The sequence below is a fragment of the Tinamus guttatus genome, unplaced genomic scaffold, assembly GCF_059628265.1.
Source record: "Tinamus guttatus ecotype Peru unplaced genomic scaffold, ASM5962826v1 Tinamus_guttatus_pri_ptg000941l, whole genome shotgun sequence".
In the NCBI taxonomy this organism is placed as follows: Eukaryota; Metazoa; Chordata; class Aves; order Tinamiformes; family Tinamidae; genus Tinamus; species Tinamus guttatus.
The window spans coordinates 23,975-43,294 of NW_028289475.1; the positions used below are offsets into that span (position 1 = coordinate 23,975).

The window sequence follows — 19,320 nt, forward strand, 5'->3', positions numbered from 1 at the left end:
GTCTCAGAACAAGGTAAATGAGTCAGACACTGTGGATCTGAAGCAGACACCTCTCACACATGCCTGTTTAATGCAATCTGCAGGACGTAGAGGATGAGCACTAGCAAGCCTTACGAGCTAGTAAGTGCTCCACAAGACTGTTCCTGATCCACTGATTCACTGTCAGATAGCACATCACTTGGAAAGGGAAGATAAACATTTCCCTAGTACAATCAGACTGCCTGAGAAGAAACTTAACAGTGTATTATGTAAGATATATTATTTCTGAAAAGAAGAATCTTAACAGTGTATGTAATATATTATTTCTGAAAAAGAAGGGGAAGAGAAGAGAAAGTAAAGGAAGAGATGGAAAAAAAGAAAGAGAGATTTGTACAAAACACACATTAGCAAGGCAGCATTCACTCACCTTAACATAGGGTGGCGCAAATGATGACAAATGCCACTTCAGGTTTTCCTCCCCCTTATTTTCCATTTCCAGATAGCTCTCTAGAAAGGATGTATCAGAATAATATATTGAATGTCTTTTTTTTTCTCTGAAGTATTTTCTTTTAATTGCTTCTTGAAATAATTTAAACAAAAAACTATATTTCAAAACAAAAGTTTAACAGAAACAGTTTTCATGACACCAAAACAGATCTGAAGCTTCTAGAGCAGAACCAAACAAAATAAACCATCAAAACTCTTGAAAACTTAAAGCAAAATTAGAAGACTTTACTCCCAATTAAGAATCACACTGAAGATGCTTACAGGGGGGAAGAAAAGTTTGTCAAAGACAATGCACTGTTTTTTGCTGGAAATTTAGCTTCTGCAAGTCCAGAACAGACAAACAGCAAAGATATCCTCCTAGTCACTTCTGACAATCTCTGTTTATTATAGGATTCAAATTTTTGGCCAGTATTTTCAAATAATAGAATGCAAAAGCTCCAAAAAGTTCTCACTGCTGCTAATACATAATGCCAGTGAAATATAGCATAAATCTTCACTAGAAAAGATACCTAAGCAGTAGGGAATATCTGGCATCTAGACAACAGAATGGCAGTTTCATATAGTGATCTAGATGATTTAAAGCATCATTGGAGTTAAAAAATAAAGACGGAGGGTTCAAGGATCTATTTTCAACAACATCCATATGTACAAGGCAGTCAGCCAATCTTGCAGTTAGTATTCCCTCAGACTTAAGAAACTGGATTTCTCTGCTATATGCACAGGTATTTATCTAGTATCACAGAGACAAGCAGAGTATGAGGAGAAGGCAGAGAACTGCAGAAGGGCAGTGATTTGGAATAGCTTTAGTCAAGCACAGCAAGCCCACAGTGCCACCCTTGCCATGGCACAGAATGGTACCATCCATCAAAGTGCCTAAAAACTGCCAAGCTATGTACCCCGCCTACGCAAGCCCACCGACAGGCAACACAATTGCTATGCTGCACAGGAAAGAAAAAGACCTCAGAGATTAAAGAAAAAAAAGTTACATCACAAGGACTAATATTTCAAGAAACAGACTCAAGACAGTGGTCCTGCCCAATCACGCTTATCAGGCTTAAAAAAAAAAAAATTAAGAATCAAGGCATTTAAGTTTCTAAACATGTAACTCAGTGAACAAAAACTCTAAACATAAAATACCACAGATGCAGCAATTACAAAAAAAGTGAAATTACCTGAGCTTTCACCAGATCCTGTATTAGGAAAAACGACAGTTCTGTTCTTTATTACCATTGTTGAAAATGAGGGCATTGAAAGAGGTTTTGCCACATGAATAGCAGGATTTTCAGATGGTAGAGCGAATATATCCAGTTTTCTAGATGGAGAGCCTTCCTCAGATGCACCCTTTGCGATTGCATCTTGAATCTGCACTTTGATAAACTTTAACACAATTTGAAGAGAGTAAGAAATATTTAAATAGTTAACTGTTATATCATAAGCTCTGCTTTTTTGTCACCTTTTGTTTGTTTTAAACACCTTGTTCAACCCTACATCCCAACAGCAGAAAAAACGTTAAGTTAAATATTCAGATCTTTTCTAATTTCAAATCATAAAGTTTAATAGCTTTGCAGGGAAAAAATAATTTAGGAGAAACAGAAAATTTACTCAGTGTTTACCATCTAGAGGGTTCATTTCAATAGGCTATGTGCAAATACCATTACAGTAACCTATTAAAACTGAATCCTGCTCTCACTAGAGTTGTTTTCCATAAATATTTATAGTTACCTATAAAGACTACTTACTTATAACTACAACATTGCATAACAACTATTCTACAGCATATTGTAATAAAGTGACAGCAGATTATTCTTCAAAAAGACAGACAAAACAGTAAGTTATACAAAGGAAAGTTATTTGCCAATTTCTCTGTTCCCAGAAAAAGGGACCAGGTCTACTCTCAGAGAGCATCTACTGTCTGCTGTGTAAGATCCTCCTAAATACTTAGGATAATATTACTAAAATCTGAAAACACTCTTTACCTAACTGGACAGGTAGCAAAGAAAGCATTATCAGCTACCAGATCATTCATATTCGACTGGTTTTGCTACATCCTTTATTTTTGTTTTACTAGTTCTCATATTGCTGAACGTGGCACATTAAGGATGTGTGCAGCGCCCATGGCCTTCTCAACTCATCATATTCATCAATGTCCCTGTGCCCCTAATGGCAGTTTCCAATTCCAAACCGTACATGCCAACTTTCTCCTTTAAGAGAAGATATGGAAAAGTAGAATTGCTTTTTTGTCTTTTAAGTCTCCTTCATCTATTTCTCTCTCTCTCCATCCACCCTCATCAACACCATCAAAAGATATACTGACTTCAAAAACAAAACAAAATTCTCAACATCCATAAGTAGGTATCTATTTCTCTAAGAGAGACTACCAAAGAGCCTATCTGCTTTTACTTTGATGAAAGGAAAACCTCTTGGCTTAGTAAGTGTATTTTATATATACTGCTTAATTCAAGCAAGGAAAAATCTTGGATTAAAATACATGAACATCAAGAACCTGTTCTACAGTTTCTTTCCCACAGACTCATCTGCCAGAGGGTTAATATTATCTTAAAAGAGACCAAAAGGAACAGAACCAAGAATCTCAAGAATGTTTGCAAAGAAAACAGCTTAGCTATTTTTATTCATTAACATTTTCTTTAGGAAAGCATTAAAATTAGGGAAGGGAAAATGATTTTAATAAAAAACACATAAAATTGACAGAACTGGTATCTTATGCCTAAAAGGTTATAGCAATACTACTCATTCCTACACATCAAACCAAAATAAACTGTCATAACTCTCAAGCCTTACCTTTTGTCTATTATCACAGTGTATATAGATTAGGCCACTCCAAGGGATTACTGAAGGTTTTGTAGCAAGTGACGGATTAGGACTCACCAGAATTAGTATACTGCTCCTATTAAAAGGAAAAAATTGCTAGCATTATCCTCAGATTAGACTGAACATCTATTACTGAACTTGCTAGCTCAAGAAAGGATGGCAGCTAAATGGATAAAATCTAGAGATTAAGAGCCTTAGATAACCAGTACATAAAACAGTAACACACTTTACAAACTTCTCACTTGGGAGGGGAGCAGAAAAAGAGTGAAATCTATCTGTCAGTAATATCCTGTCAGGCAATGGGAAGTAAGACAGTTTCAATTTTCAAAAATGAAATAGTATTAGTCAAATTATTTGCACAAATTATATTTAAGGTATTCTTATAAGCCAGTTCCAGGTTAATAGAAATTGTTCTATTTCCTTTTGCCCATGCAGAGCCACCAACTCTGGAAAAAAAGAAAAATCTACCAATGTTATCAGTGCTTTTTATAGATAGAAAGAACAGAATTCGTTCAAAGCAGTTAGGACATCACACAGAATTTGACCACAGAGAACATAAACATATTCTGATTTACAGTGTTCCATTTACAGTATTCTATACTGTATAAATTTAAATAAAGGAGGGCAGAAAGTAAGCAAAGAAGATTATCAATAATTAGCACTACATCACTGAAATAAATGTCATTGATATTATGCAAATAAAACCAATTAGCAGAATTACTCAAGCTACATCTGAAGGACCAGCTTGAGATGCAATTAGCACAGCACACAAGTTTGGTGTAGGTGCGAAATCAATCCACAGGAATCATAATACGTCTGTCTCATATAAATCTCAATTAACAGCTGCTAATAATTTAAAAATATCTCATTGGGATACTGGTATTTCTTGAAATGTTCTTTTCAGTTAAAAAGGATGGGATTTTAGCTTCCAGCAGCAGTTAAGTCTTTCAGGGGCATTGCCAGCGAGTGCATTCACACACTCTCACACTTGAGATGAGAATTTTTTAAGGCTCAGCAGTTTTTGGAACATCCTCACTAATGCCATCCTCTCACACACAGGCTGTGTATGCCAGAATAGGATTGCAATGCACACACACCATGCCAGTGTCTATAAACTATCTGTTGCCACAAACCCTTCCATTGCCTTTCAGCTTCTTTTTCACATTTGCTGCAAACTTCATCTGTCAATCCGACTTGCATGGAGTCACAGACCATATGTCTCTCACAAGGGTCATATTCAAACCTAACCACTCAGTACTTTCATTGCTCCATTCTGAACAGAGTGGTGTCTAGCAGGAAAAACAAAAATCTCCACATATCATCCAGAAAGAAAGTTGCAGAAACATTTTCCAAAGAAGGCTCTTAAAAGTTTTTCCAGTTTCCAACGTTCCTGGCTTCCAAAGAACTGTTTCTTTCTCAGGACTTATGTCCCAACACTGAGGTGCAGCCAACACCCCTGAGGCTAGCTTCACATCATCTCTATGTGAAAATACATAAAAATGCTACTGAATTCAGTAGGGACAGCCTACTTCGTTACTGCACATTCACATAGGTTAGTGATTGCCTTTATCACATCCCTTGGAACTTGAGGGTTTTAGTGGGGGGCAGCATGTGTGACCCTATATGGCAAAGCATGTTCTTGGTCTTTGGAACATTCTCCACTGTCACAGAAGTATCAGACCTCCTCCTTTTCCTGGAATATACCAGTTCAAGAAGACTGTGTGGTGCCAGGCATCACTGCATTATGCAGATTCTAGGTGGCTCCTGCCCAAACAGCCTGTGTGCTCTTGGCACTGGAGAGGCAGGGTCATGAAAAATAGAGAAACAGGTGAAGTGCAGCTTACTGGGCCTGAGCCAGCTGTTCCCACAGATCTGTTTCCCACTTGCAGCTCTGTTCTTGACCCAGACTACTTACTCAGACCCAACAGCTGAGGTTTCAGTTCACTCTTCTCCAATGAAGAGGGAAAAAAATAAAATTATCCAATACAAGGAAGTTGCCAGAAGAATCACTTCGATTCTCTTAATAAGAACCCATCTACAGAGAATCATAAATTGGGAGTATAGGACACCAGTTATATCCTTATTGGAGAGGTATTCATTGTTACATCAGTTTTTTGAAATAATGTTCTTAGCCTTGACAGCATCTCTAAGGAGTGACAGATACCCAAGTACTCCAGATAAGCTTCTTGTTCTCAATACTGATAGAAGACCCTCCCACCTAATGTATCCAGGTGTTTACGCATATATGAAGATAAAATAAAATATATATATGTTTATCTATATGTTTATATATAAAATACATATATATATATTTTTAAATACATCACATCAATGATGCCGAATTGAAGGGCATTCGCTTGCTTTGGGGGAAACATCCACAAAATTAAAGCAATTAATAAGCTAAATAATACTCACGCTGTTTTTGTGGAAAAAAAGCAATTAAGAAGGATATGAGACTAGTTTAACAACGGGATCATAAAAGCCAATCTAAACTGACCTTGAGGGAAAAAAAGAAAACCTTCAGAAATCAGAGGAGGCCAGAACTATCAAGCAATTTACTGCGACAAGACTTTTTGCTGACATATGTGGGAAGTTTCACACACACACACACACACACACACACACACACACAGAGTAATTTTATGACTGCAGTGACAAAATACTAATAGTAAAGATAGGTGACCTGACACCTACTTGCTTTTCCTTTTATATTACAAGTTTTGAGAAGTCAGAGATTAAGTGGCAATAAATAAATGTTGAAACACAAATATATAAATAAATATATGAGATATATATAGTATAATATATGATTAATGATATGCAATACATATATATAACTGATGCTGTGTATAATCTATATATTATACTTATATATATTTTATAAGTTCTGATATATGTGAACATATACATGTGTATACATATGAGATGTGTATATATAATATGACTGTCAGCGTATCAGCAAAAGAAAATATGAACAAGTCATACTAAGAGAAGCATTTTATAGAATATCTAACTGTTTTTTAGAGGATCACTTTTAACAAAACCACTATTGTGAAGATTTCTTTTTAAACTTCTACTTTGTCAGCCATCCAGTTTCAGCAGAACCACACAAGAACAACAACAGTATTTCTCAGCACAGAAAATTCTTGGCTTCTATATAATTTTACTTATGACAAATGACAAAAGTTACACAAGAAAATATAAAGGATAAGGTCCTTAGAAGGATAAGGATAAAGAAGCCAGGTTTACATATTAACCAACAGAAAGACCATACCTTAGAACTCACCAAAATAAACTCCACTAAAACCTTAATAACCAGATTATATTCATAAATTAAGGAAACCTACGAAAAGAAACTTACTCTGGTTCAATATTGCCATGTTGTGGAGTTATAGTAAGGCAGTGAGCTGGCCAAGAAAGCTCAAATTGCAACATCCTACTAGAATTATTGATAATTTGTACATGTCCAGTATCAGCTGTTCCACCTGTGATACAAAAATTAAAAAGTTAACATAAACAAAAAATTAAGATGTCCAAAATTGAGATATGAACCAGATAAAATCAAGTATTTTTTGTTTGATTTTTATCCTTGTATACTTTAAAGCCTTCATAGATTCTCTTACTAATGAACTGCATATCAAAAAAATGCCATCTTAGTTCACATATACTACCTAATTCATCTTTCTGCTGACAATTTCATCAAAGCAATGTTCAAACCAGTTTACTGTTCAGAATAAATGCTATGCCAACAAGATTACTCATCAAGAAATCCAAAATAATTACAGGCATAGTAAATAGTACAGTTATTTTACTACTAGAATGGTTATTTTATTAACTTTGAAAAAATACTTACTAATAGAAGGTGGTGTCAAAATTAAGTATTCGGGTATAACAGACCAAGTCTGCTGATCCACTAATATATTCTGAATAATATCATCAGTTTTAACATGTAACGGAGGACCCTGAGGTCCTTTAACGGGAAGAACATCCAAAGTTGCATTGATATGTCTGACAGAGTTGCCAAACCTAAAAATAAAATTGCATTAAACAACAGTATTTATAAAAAATAGCTTACGAGGGATTTCAAGGTACTTTTAATATTCCTCAGTCTCACAGTCCGAGCACATAAAGCTCTTCACAACATCCTTCAACTTAATTCAACTCTCCATTATTAAAATTTTAAATAAGCAGCCATATCATGACAAAACTTATTAATAGGATGTTTAAAGGAGCATAATGGAAGGGATTAAAAGAAGCAGTTATCTTTCGTTGACAGTAAAGTAAAAGGCTTTCTCCATACGTGCTTTATTCAGATTAAGACGGTACTGTAGGGAGTAATAAGAGTTCACAGAACAGCTGAAGGTGAAAAGAATCTCTAGAGATAATCTAGTCCAACGAACCTTGCCAAAGCAGGGCCCTCTAGAAGAGATTGCTTAAGACCTTGCCTAGTCAGGTTTGGAATTTGTTGCACTGTTTGACTCTCCTCACCATAAAGAAGTTAAGTTTAAATGGCATTTCTTGTATTTTAATTTGTGTCCATTGCCTCTTGCTTGTTCACAGGGTTCCATTGAGAAGTATTTGGCTCCATCTCCTCTACTGGCCCCCATTAGGTATTTATACACACTGATAAGATCTCCACCCTAAAACTTCTCTGTTCAAGGCTAAACAGTTCCAACCCTCCAAATCTCTCATTGTGTGACAGAAACTCCAATTCCTTAATCGCCTTCACAGCCCAACGTTTCACATCTTTAATTGCAAGAGAGATGGCAGATAAGCTCATATATGAAAGCTAAGAAGTTCTCTCATTCCAGGATTCAGAATTTGTCTCAAGTTAAACGCTTACCTGACAGCAAGTTAGATTTTAAATGCTAAAATATAAACTGGAAAACAGCAGTTAAGAGTAAAGCAGATAACTGTCTTACTCCATACACCATTATGCAAACATACCATTCCTATTTTTACTTTTCAGTGCCGCTTAGAATCCTGCCTCAGTTGAGCACATCTGAATTAATGCTCATGGATTCACCCCTGACAATAACTATGGAAGCCGCAGGCAACCCCTGGATGTGGAATTTCTTAATAACCAGATTACTAAGAATTGCAGTGCACTCAAATTGAAGAGCCTCATGCTGTTTAATAAATTCAAATAATACTAGGATAACTCAGCTAGAGGTTGGAAACTAGCATGTCTGACAAACACCTCACTAGGTGGTAAGTCTGTTAACTGTCCAGAAGATGCCCAACATCTTGGGTGTAGCAAGCACAAATAATTCTAAGGCAGAGATTAGACTCAACGGGACTATGAGGCTCTTTCTTCACTTATGTAACAGTGAAGAAAAAATCCTTCTGAAGAAACAACCAATAAGAATATATTTTCTACAGTTAACCCAAGACCTGTAAGACCTGTAAGGATTTGGATGTTTCTTCCCTTGTGCTACGGCTTCAAATACAAGAGCAGCCTGAATACATAAAAATGGCAAGTCCAAACTATAAGCTAGGTCTCTATCAGCTTTCCAGGATGAAGAATAGGAAGTTGCAAGTGACTGACATCAGTTTGGTAAACAGTTTAAAAGTTATCCTAACAATTTAAACAGACTAGATAAAAATGCAGGCAATGCTCTTTCACTCACACAGGAAGTCAATTTTCATCATTGATGCTACTGTACAACCCTTCAAAAAAATCTCCAAGGTTTTAAAAAGCAGATGCAGTTCAGTTTGGGTTATCTGAAGGTAACCTTTATAATCACATTACCTGTCTGATGCCAAATGATGTTGAGGAGACTGCTCAAAGTCATTTTGATCAGAAGGGGAATATCCAATCACACAAAGGACAATCTTCCGCATGTTTCCATAGAAGAGATGGATGTCATTTGATCTCCTTGGAATTTCGTATACTAAAATAAGAGTGATGGAATAATTCTAATGAAAACAAAATCAACAATTTCTTGAAGTCACAGAGATCTGAGCTATAATCCTAATTAATCATCAGTTGCCTAAAATACAGTTGATTGTTAATATCAGAAGAATACTTGTAAAATTCTGCTTCTCTCACAAATATGACAGCCAACTGTCTAGTCTAACTCACAGATTTCACACTGATGCATCCCATGAGTGAAAACTAATACCACCAGTTATTTCAAACACTGAAGTTAAATATAATTTCTTAGAGTTGTCAAAAACCCACATGGCTTAAGGTAATGTAGAATAGAGTCCAAAACAGTCCGGAGTTATAACTAGGAGTGGTTATAACTGTGTGTAAGCATGTAGCTTCAGATTAGAATTTTCCAGCTGTAAGGATTACCTTTTATCTTTTAGTTTTATTTCACCATCTCTTTAGCACACTTTTATTTAAAGAGTTAAAAAGTAACCAAGCAGTTAAACATTGAAAAAAAATAGAACTCTTCAACTGAAAGGTATCTTTGAGCAAAAAAAAAAAAAAAAAAAAAAAATCTCAGATTTCTTAATTCCATGTTCCTAATTGTATTTGTTTTTATAAGAACAACTACAAAAAAAATTTTTTTTTTAAAAAGATTATAATCATGAATATGAATAACCTATTCACTTCTAAGAACTACACTTCCAGCATGCACTCTCCAAGACATACTTGTGGTGTTTCACAAGCCTGTCTCCCAGCTTTTTGCAATACCAACTTTGTCTCAAATCTATTAACTTCAGTACAGAAAGCAGAGCATGACCAGTTTTGCATACCCAAGATAAATAAGTTTGAGTAAAAGTTGTTGTTGTAATCAAATCAGAAACAATAAACCACAGTAGACAATTTCAGTAAAGTATGGTGTCAAAGACAAAAAATAAATAAGTAAACTAAGATGCAAGAGTTAAATCTGCTTTCTACAGAAAAAGTATATTTAACTCCTACTAGCAAGACACTATTAGTAAGCCAACTATAGTTAATCAAAGACTGTCTAGGCTCTCTCACATTGTGTTAACAACTTCCACCTGTGGGAGCACGCATGGAAACCTCAGGTATCTTCAGTAGGACTTCACTTCAAGCTATCCAAGATGAACAATCACTGCTCCAAGTAAAAGCAACATACAGAATTTCTATGGGAAAGACTCAAGCACCATAACAACCTCCAGACAGCAAAAATCTTTGCATAGATAAGTAGAATCAGTTCAAGAAATATGGAATTAAAGGCTTAAAAAAAAAAAAAAAAAAAAAAAAGGGACACTGTTCTTAAAATAAATTGCAGACTTCCTCAATCCTGTGGTAATACAAGCAAGAGTTGAAAAAGAAGTTTAAAGTTGCTTAATTTGGAATGGGAAGGACATCTTCAAACATCAGAAAGTTCTCAAATACAGAATATGGTACCTCCGTACAAAGTTAACTCTGCAACTTTTAGTAAATTTGTACCTCAAGTCTCTTGCTCATGTATTAGTGATAAAGTAAAAATTCTTAGAATAAACTGAACATTCCTAGTGTCATAACATATATATACACAAGGGCTTCTGCTCTGTTCAGAGAAAAGCACAGTAAATCTTAAACAGGTAAGTACTCAATACAACAAAGCAAGTTTTGTCCAAATTGGACACTTGGCTTCTGCATTAAAAAAAGAAAAGAATAAGGGAAAAGTAATTAGAATTCAAGCCTAACACACATTTATTCCACCCCTGCCCCCCTCCAGCAAAAAAAAGTATTACAATTTCCTTTAATGAGTCATTGGCTCACCTTCCGTCACTAGCTGCTCCCCTTGAAATTCTTCGTCAAATATGACATTTCTCACCAGACTGTTTTCTGGGACTATGTGTTTTTCTACCTGAGGGTTATACATCATGGCTCTATCAAAGAAATAAGAAACAGACTTGAAATTATACATATTACAGATTTAAAGTTATATGCATTACTGGAACTATCAATCTGAAAAGGATTCCTAGGGTAAGAACCTATCATCATTTTAATTTTTACGATTTCTGGAATACACCAAGGCCATTTTTGTGAACATACTTTTAAATTTGAAGCCCTCTCATATGCTTAAGACTTGGACAGAAAAAAAAAAAAAACAATAAAACAAAAACCTCACTCTGTTGCTGTATAGTAAAAGGCACCAAATCATGACTATCACAGGCTTATCCTTCTGTGGGTCAGTAATGGAGAGCCTGGCACTCAAATGGCAGAAGGAGCCTTGGACGCATCAGAGGCCAAGCGGCTACGCAAAGCCTGACTGCCTCAACAGGAGTCAGTGTGACCCATCTCTTCCTCCTAGGTCTCAGACATTCACCAGGTTGCTGACTGGGTGTGTTTTTAGAGTCAAAACTTGAGCCAGAAGCTGGCACACTGGACAGATTTTTCACTTCACAGTCATGTCCAAGCCTTAAATCACAGCCTTGTTGCATTATACACCTAGAGAACAGGGCTTGGCTGTCCTAGTGCAGTCCTTTTACAAGCACAACCAATGCTGTTGGTAGCATCACACCCTTCATTTTACCCTTCTATAAAACATCTGCCTACTTCATAACAGCAACCTGCAATATTCCATCTTACCTACGATATTGCTGTCTGGATACTTCATCTCCCCAAAAAAAACATATTGCTGATATCAATGGGTTTGTTTTATGCAAGTTTTCTTTTTCCACAGGCTTCCATGTTACAGTAATCACCTGATAAAAGACATAGTCAACATACTCAGACAAAAAAAACTTGCAGTCAGTCCTGATGTTTGTGAAATTACTGCAATACAAGTGAAATGCAAAAGGTTAAACACAAGTGAAACTTTAACGAGAATCTTCTGATACGCATACTCACTGAACACATCTATTTTAAATTAATAAAGCTTGTTCACTGTTTGATTTACCTCATGTGTTCCTTCCTTTAGCACAAACTTCTCAGGATTCATCGTCATTGCGTGAGGATCCACAATTTTTTTTGTCTCAAGGTCTGCAAAGCACAATGCTCTAACGTAGGCAGCACGAGAGCCTGTGTTTCTTATGCGGAAAGAAACTTTCCCCAACCTTGCAGAGGATATTTCATCCAGTTTTATCAGGTAACCACCTGACAGCTTTTTAACATTTTCTAAGATGATATTGCTTGTTCCTCCATATCCAGAAAGAGGTATCTGAAAATGAGCAGTAAACTTGAGATGAAACGTTTCTTACTAAGTTTCTATCAAAAAAAAAAAAAAAAAGCATTAAGCTATACAGAGAGCTTATACTATACAGCATGACAAAGTCCTGAAAATATGAAAAGGAAGAAAGAAAATAAGCCTAAGTTTATTCAACTCCAGTTTCCAAGTTTTATTGAAAATTAAAGTTTTTCTGTAAAAACAGACAAATTCCGATTTTTTGACATTTCTGGAAAACGTGGACATCTTTTGGACAACTTTTAATATACTACATAACTCCTTCCTTAAGGAGATGGACAAAATGCCAAGTCAGTTTGTTGAATGTTCAGACTATATAATATATTGTCTGTATCATATTTAGCAAATATACACATATACATATTGAGTATCTTGAGAAGTGCTAGACTTTTCTTTAAAAAAAGAAGAAAGTTGTATGCAATTTAAATTATTAGAAATTAGGTGTAGAAAGCCTTACAGTAAACTTAATTCCTGGCTGTGATCGAATCCCCAGCTGTTTGATTTCTAGCTTTGCAAACATGCAAGTTATACGAGTAGGTGCAAACATCAAGTATATATTAGTATCTTCTTTGGGACGGATTTTGAGCTCCCAATTGCTAGTTAGGCGTTCCTCTGATCCAAATATACTTTGCAGCTATTGAAAAAATAAAATAAAAATATCAAAAGTGAGCAAGTACAGTAAGAACACATACAGAACAAGATTTCCTTAATAACCCAAAATTAACTTAATTAATCCAGAGCCTTATCAAGGCAGGAGGAGATATTTGAGGCCACAATGACTCTAAATAGAGGAGTGGCAAAACATGGCTTTTCAGCAGGAGTATTACATCTTTAGAGCTTTCACCAGACACAGATTCGCAGTCAACTTGTTTCATTTTGTAGCCTCATTTTCTCCAACGCAGTCAGGACAAATAGAGATGATTACATAGAGAAGCATACAATTTTGGCGGGGGGCATCAAGCACTGCCAGTTATTTTCTGGCCAAAACAGGGACAAGAATCAATCAGTTCTGCCCAGGTCAGAAACAGCCTTCGCGGATGAGCCAGACTGGTTAAGGATCTGTGACTGCTGAACTCAGAATTGGCAGCCAGAATGAGCAAGAGTAATTCAGTCACTCTCCAAAGAGGACAGATGAACTAGTTAACAACTGGAAGACCAGCTTTCTGATTATCCCAGAAAAAAACATCTCAAGTATTTCCAGAATGAAAATTAGGCCAGACATCCAGAACTCTGTGCAATGACCATGGTATGCATCATTACATATAGTTAGGAAATTCTTTCTGGGAGAAGTCACAAATCCAAAACCTGTAAGACATTTAAAACCTGCCACCTCTTCTCAAGCACTGTTACAAGTTCATCAATAACATTTCAGAATGTATCTGACTCCCCTCTGATTAGATATCTTCCCAAGGAAAGGAGAGAAAGGCATCCCAGCTTAGTGCCAGGATTTAACTCACCACAGGGAGGAGGAAAAAAAAAAAAAAAAAAAAAAAAAAAAAGTAAAACAACTTTGATCTTTGATCCCAGAGAGCTTCAGAATCAAGTAGGCAGTAATATATGACACCACAGTGAACCAAAACAATTGTTCAAAATACAGGCAGAGAAATAAAGACTTTGCCACCTCAACTCTTAATATATGCTTACTGCATGAACATATGCCTATGTAGTGCTATTAAAAGTAGAAAAATTATTCTCCATTTGGCCTCTTCCACTGAATTTGCAAAATCAGATATTTAACACAATCTAATTTAAGCAATCTGCTACTCCAAAATAGCAAATCTGAATTTGCTTTCTCAGCTGATATCCTATTGCAGAAATTCTCTGCTATTTGATTTCTAAACAAATTCAGCTATTATTGAGCAAACACTATTGTGAGTATTAAACAAGTTTTGATGGCTTTATTACAAAAAGGTTATCGTGATAGTTCTGTCATAAACACAAAATAGAAATTTTTATTAGTTGTTACCTGAAAGCAGTCCTGATCCTGGCCTCTTATCAACAGTCTTAAATGTTGAGTCACAGACAGAGAGTTATTTCTTAGAGTTAACTTCTGCTGACTGAAAAATATGAAGTTAAATTGTACTGTGCAGAAAAAAATCAGTGTGAATATTTATTCATGGAAATGGAACAATTTTACCTCCTGTTACAGCATAATATATTAATTCAAAGGTTATTTCTGTATTTTCAAAGTTACACATCACAACATTATATACGACTACATTAGTCCTCAGATAGGGAAAAAAAAGTAAAAAGTTTTTCTGAAGTTCAAGTATTGCACTTGGTAGCTTAACAGCACTTGTATGAATATAAGAGACTCCTTTGAAGAATGAAAAAAAAAATCTCTTAAAGATTTTAAAGATACAGTTATTCAGAGCCACTAATTTATGGAAATCTAAATCCTTCAAGTGTTAAGAAAAGTGAGAGTAAATAAATCAAAGCATTTCTCCATTCCTAAGTGCATTATTGCTCACACAAAAATGGCTTACATATCAGTGAATGTAATAACAATTTCAAGAATATATCAGTGAAAATTTTATCCCCCAAATCTTGAGTCTTTTGTACTTCTTACTTGCAAATCTCAGAGACTAGAAAAATTTTGAAGTAAAAACTTTCCTTTTGATCCTACATAAAAGTAGCAGATTTCTTCTGAAATTTCACTGAAACAGCATTAGAGAACTAAACTGGGCTTAAGATAGCTTTTCCTTTTAATATACTTATCAACAAGGATGGTACCATAGAAAATTATGGCCACTTGACTGCATCAGGCAGATCCAAAAAAAAATTTTTTTTTCCTCCAACATATCCCGACACTGACTGGAAAATACTTAAGTGTCCAGAATACATTTTCAAATAAGAAAATGTAGATACTACATTTTCTTTACTTCTAGATACTTTTTCTTTAAAATCTTATGATAATGTTACATTGGCATATCACTCTGGTAACAATGCAAATTAATTACAAATACAAATCACTGACAGAAATCTGAAAACTGTAACACTTTTTCCAGGGTGAGGCACCACCATATGCAGAAGCCATCAAAAAGGCTCATCCTGGCTCAGGAGGAGGGATCTTGTTCCTTGCTTCTTTACTCATTCACTGCTACCAGCTGCTGGCTCCCACTGTTCACTTCAAGGCTCCTGGCACTCAGGCCTTTACTTAGCAGAGGCAGGAACTTCTGCCATCTCCATGAGTCAAAAGCTGCTCACAGCAGCCTCTATAACAACTCCAAATACTCAAAGACTCTGACACAGAGCAGGTTGTGCAATTAGATGCAAGGATGGGATGAGGAAGAAAGGGGAAAGCCTTCCCCTACATTTCAGGGACATAGACTTCGTTTTTAAATCTTGAAACACTAAGGCTGGAAGCTTGAAACTAAAAATTCAGGGAAGAGCTTCTTTCCCTAGACGGTAGGAAACCGTAATTAGAGGTGTGATGGGTTCTCCATCACTATAAGTGTTAACATCAGAACACATTCAAATGCAAAGAAATGAACTAATTCATTAGCCTAATTAATTAATGCTATTTAGAAGGCCAAATTATGTTAACAAACCAAATGCTTGTAGTTTTAGTATCTATAAATCAGGGGGAATAAAGATATATATCAAAAGATTCACTACTAGCAAGAGATGGAAGAGTTCCAGATATTCTTTTGACACCAATTTATTTGGAAAATATTTTTTCATTAATTCTATTTGCATTGATCTTACAAAACCTGATTTTATTCCAACTATAACTAAAGAGTCCTAAAAAACAAAAAAAGCTTAAATATGATCACAGGTGATATTTGCAAATATTTCCTGTATAAAAAATGAATTTATAACATACTATTTCTCTGAGTTTGCAAAACAGCTTAGCTTATCAGCTGTGGGTTGTTAATACAAATGGAGACAATACAGAATTTAAATTGTAAGTAAATGCATTATAAAATACTTAATATAATATTTTGTATGCATCGCTGCCCTACTTATACTTACACTGATCTCCCAAGTGCTACACCTCCCCAGGCAACGAATTGCTTATTGGAGAGAATGGGCGGGATGTCTGTGCACCGAGCAGCAGCAAACGCAGGTCTGCTTTCCACACTCCCCACCTCGCCTTTCAGCACCACTTCATACTGAGGCCCAGATGGCAGCACGAGGATTTTCAATGAGCTTAAAAACAGACAGAGACCCCACCATAAAATAAGATTAGCAGATAAATACATAATCACTGCAGGAAGGAATACTAGGCCCACAGACAAGCAATCAGCTACCTCAGGGTCATCAAACCTACAGGACCAAGCAACAGCAAAAAGAAATCGGATGAATAAGAACATCAGGAGTGCAGATGCAAATAAAAAAAACTGGATTTGCCCAAAGTTGCAGGGAACAGAAGGAAAAAAGCCATAGGACAGGGAAAAGGCTCATAAGAAACAGGCCAAACTACATATTATGCTAGAAGCCCACTTGAAACCAGAAATGAAACTCAAGAAGCTCCAGTCTAGCTGTGAGTGAATTTCTGTGAAGCCTACTGACAGAGTGCTGTATGCTCTCAGGAGGCAATATTAACATTTATTATTGCGTATGCAGGGGGGTTGGACTAGATGATCTCTAGAGGTCCCTTCCAACCCTAAGCATTGTATGATTCTGATTCTATAGCTACTTCATTAGTCATTTGGCAAGTACTTGCAAGTGGACTGCAAAGATTCCAACTCTACTGAGTACCTTTCACTTGTAAAGCAAACAAGTTAGGCAAAAGGCCACATGATATGGAAGATGCCTACCCCGTAGAATCATACTCTCATTAGCACAGAACTTAACATATTTAATATTATTCACAAGGCCCCAGTAAGATGCATATTAGAGTTGAGCATATTTTGGCCAGATTCCTCTTATCTATTCCTACTTCATTAAAGCAGAATTCACAAGACGGGTAATGAAAAACTGCTCTGGAGAACTGGAATCTGACTTGGACATTGCCAGTCACTCAAACCAAAAAAGTCCATTTGGGAGAGAACAAGGAAATTCATAGGTAATAACATACAAACGCTTATGGCTGCAAATAGAACATGCACATTAGGGTTATGCAGGACCTTGGCCTGAACATCCATTCAATTCTCGCAGCCAAAGAGTCTTGACCTTCAAGAATCCGTGCTTGCGTTTACCAGTTGAAAAACAGAAAAAATATATCCCTCACTATAGTAGGGCAAAGAAGAGGGAAGCAAGTGAAGAGGCTGCTGAAGATAAGTATTTTAAAGGATCTTGGTACTTAGAGGTAAGTATCTTATAAGGGGGACCTGAGAATTGCTCCATTTATTTAAACTAGTCACAAGGAACCTGTTGACCTTTGATGGAAAAAAATGAGCTACTCATATAGCATAGATTCTTCTGTCGATAAAGTTTCCCACTTCTTTACGACCTTCAGGTTGAAAAATAACTCTGTTTAAAATGAACAATTATGAACAGTTATGTCACCTTTCTGCAGTGCTTAAGCTTTTTGGAGAAAACAAGACAGCTACTTCTTGTTCTTCTTCAGGACGAAGGAAGAGATCCTCAGGTTCAACAGAAAAGCAGCTGTCCTGATTTGATATCTGAAGAGAAAAGAAAGGGAAGTAGGAGAGAAAGAGAGGGTCTGTTACTTCTTTTAGGAGAGTAAACACATCTGCAAAAACCAAAACTATTCAACTTGCACATACACAGCCAGTTTAAATACACATGGTATCACCAGATCTTTACCATATTCCTGTGCAAACTAAAAGTCTTCCAGTGTTGAATGGAATAGCAGAGAAGCCTAAGAGAAATATCTTAAGAAATCAACTGTATATATAATGCTGAAAGAACCTCACAGAGATTCTGAGAATTGAATATTACAAGACAGTGGCAGCCAGTAGCAGTGTAACATCACTAGTCTCAACATGCAGTACAGGTCAATACTAACTATTGCCCAACATCATCACATTATTAGTGCCCAGTATCATCACTTTAGTCTTGCATCCTACTTCCATGGCCTCTGCCTTAAGAAATGCAAAAAGAAAACCTTGAGATTGGCCCACTTCCTTGTCATTCCTACTCGATCACTGATGATCAGGAATCACGAGCAACAAGGCTTAACAAGGATCCTTAACAAGGATCATTAGGCACAATGCTCTGAAGCAAAATGAAAACACTAGGGCTTGGGCTAAGCAGGCCTCAGGTTGGAAGCAAACCTCAGAGTATCTGTATTTCCAGCCTCTCATATCTCAGTACCACAATAACAGCAGGTTAAAAAAAAAAAGAGAGAAAAAAAAAAAAAAGAAAAATACTGATATCACAAGAGAAGCAAATAGTACAGCTCTGTACTAGGAAAATTTGGCAGAGGACTATTTTTTTTTTTTTAATCTGACTCAGAATTTTTCTATTCTCCATCTAGATTTCTCTGATCAAGAGGATTTCTCTGATCGAGAGGATTTCATACAAAGGCAGCCAAGCATGGCCTTTGTGTAAAAGACATTTCCAAGCTAGAAGCTAGCATTTCTTAACGGATTCTTAGTGCGAAAAGAAAAGATTTTTGCAAGAGACACATTACTAGCTTGTACACTTGCAACATGAAAAAAAAAAATCTTCATTACTCTGTCTAACGGTCTTGCAACTTGAGGCTAACTTACAAAATATAATCACACCTTAAGCACCTCTCAGTGAATTATATCTAAGCTCAGAATTTCAATAACAGGAAGAGTAAGTACAGAGCACCATGAAATCAACTCACTGTAAGGACTGAGAAAAAAAGAAGTTACTATCACCTGATACTACAGAATTTAAGCATATTGCTATATTGCTATATTTCCTATAGCAATTATCAAAGTCTTCAGGGACAGTTAAAATCAGCTTCTGGATGTATTTGAAGAACATAATTGTCAGAGGCTGTTATTTTCTGCAGAACTTCTTCGATGAT

At 36.0% G+C, this 19,320-nt stretch overlaps 1 protein-coding gene across 1 annotated transcript in view; it reads right to left on the reverse strand.

The window, feature by feature from the left end:
- Nucleotides 1–19,320, reverse strand: part of LOC104574380 (centrosomal protein of 192 kDa) — a 59,652-nt gene that overhangs the window by 12,217 nt on the left and 28,115 nt on the right. The window contains exons 25-37 of the mRNA XM_088538161.1: nt 17,865–17,980; nt 16,386–16,562; nt 14,377–14,467; nt 12,868–13,044; nt 12,126–12,386; nt 11,816–11,931; nt 11,003–11,112; nt 9,068–9,209; nt 7,169–7,341; nt 6,677–6,800; nt 3,286–3,391; nt 1,659–1,863; nt 407–486 (exon numbers count right to left, since the gene is read on the reverse strand). Of these exons, the coding sequence (XP_088394287.1) occupies nt 407–486; nt 1,659–1,863; nt 3,286–3,391; nt 6,677–6,800; nt 7,169–7,341; nt 9,068–9,209; nt 11,003–11,112; nt 11,816–11,931; nt 12,126–12,386; nt 12,868–13,044; nt 14,377–14,467; nt 16,386–16,562; nt 17,865–17,980 (1,878 nt within the window). The remainder of the gene's footprint in view (nt 1–406; nt 487–1,658; nt 1,864–3,285; nt 3,392–6,676; nt 6,801–7,168; nt 7,342–9,067; nt 9,210–11,002; nt 11,113–11,815; nt 11,932–12,125; nt 12,387–12,867; nt 13,045–14,376; nt 14,468–16,385; nt 16,563–17,864; nt 17,981–19,320) is intronic.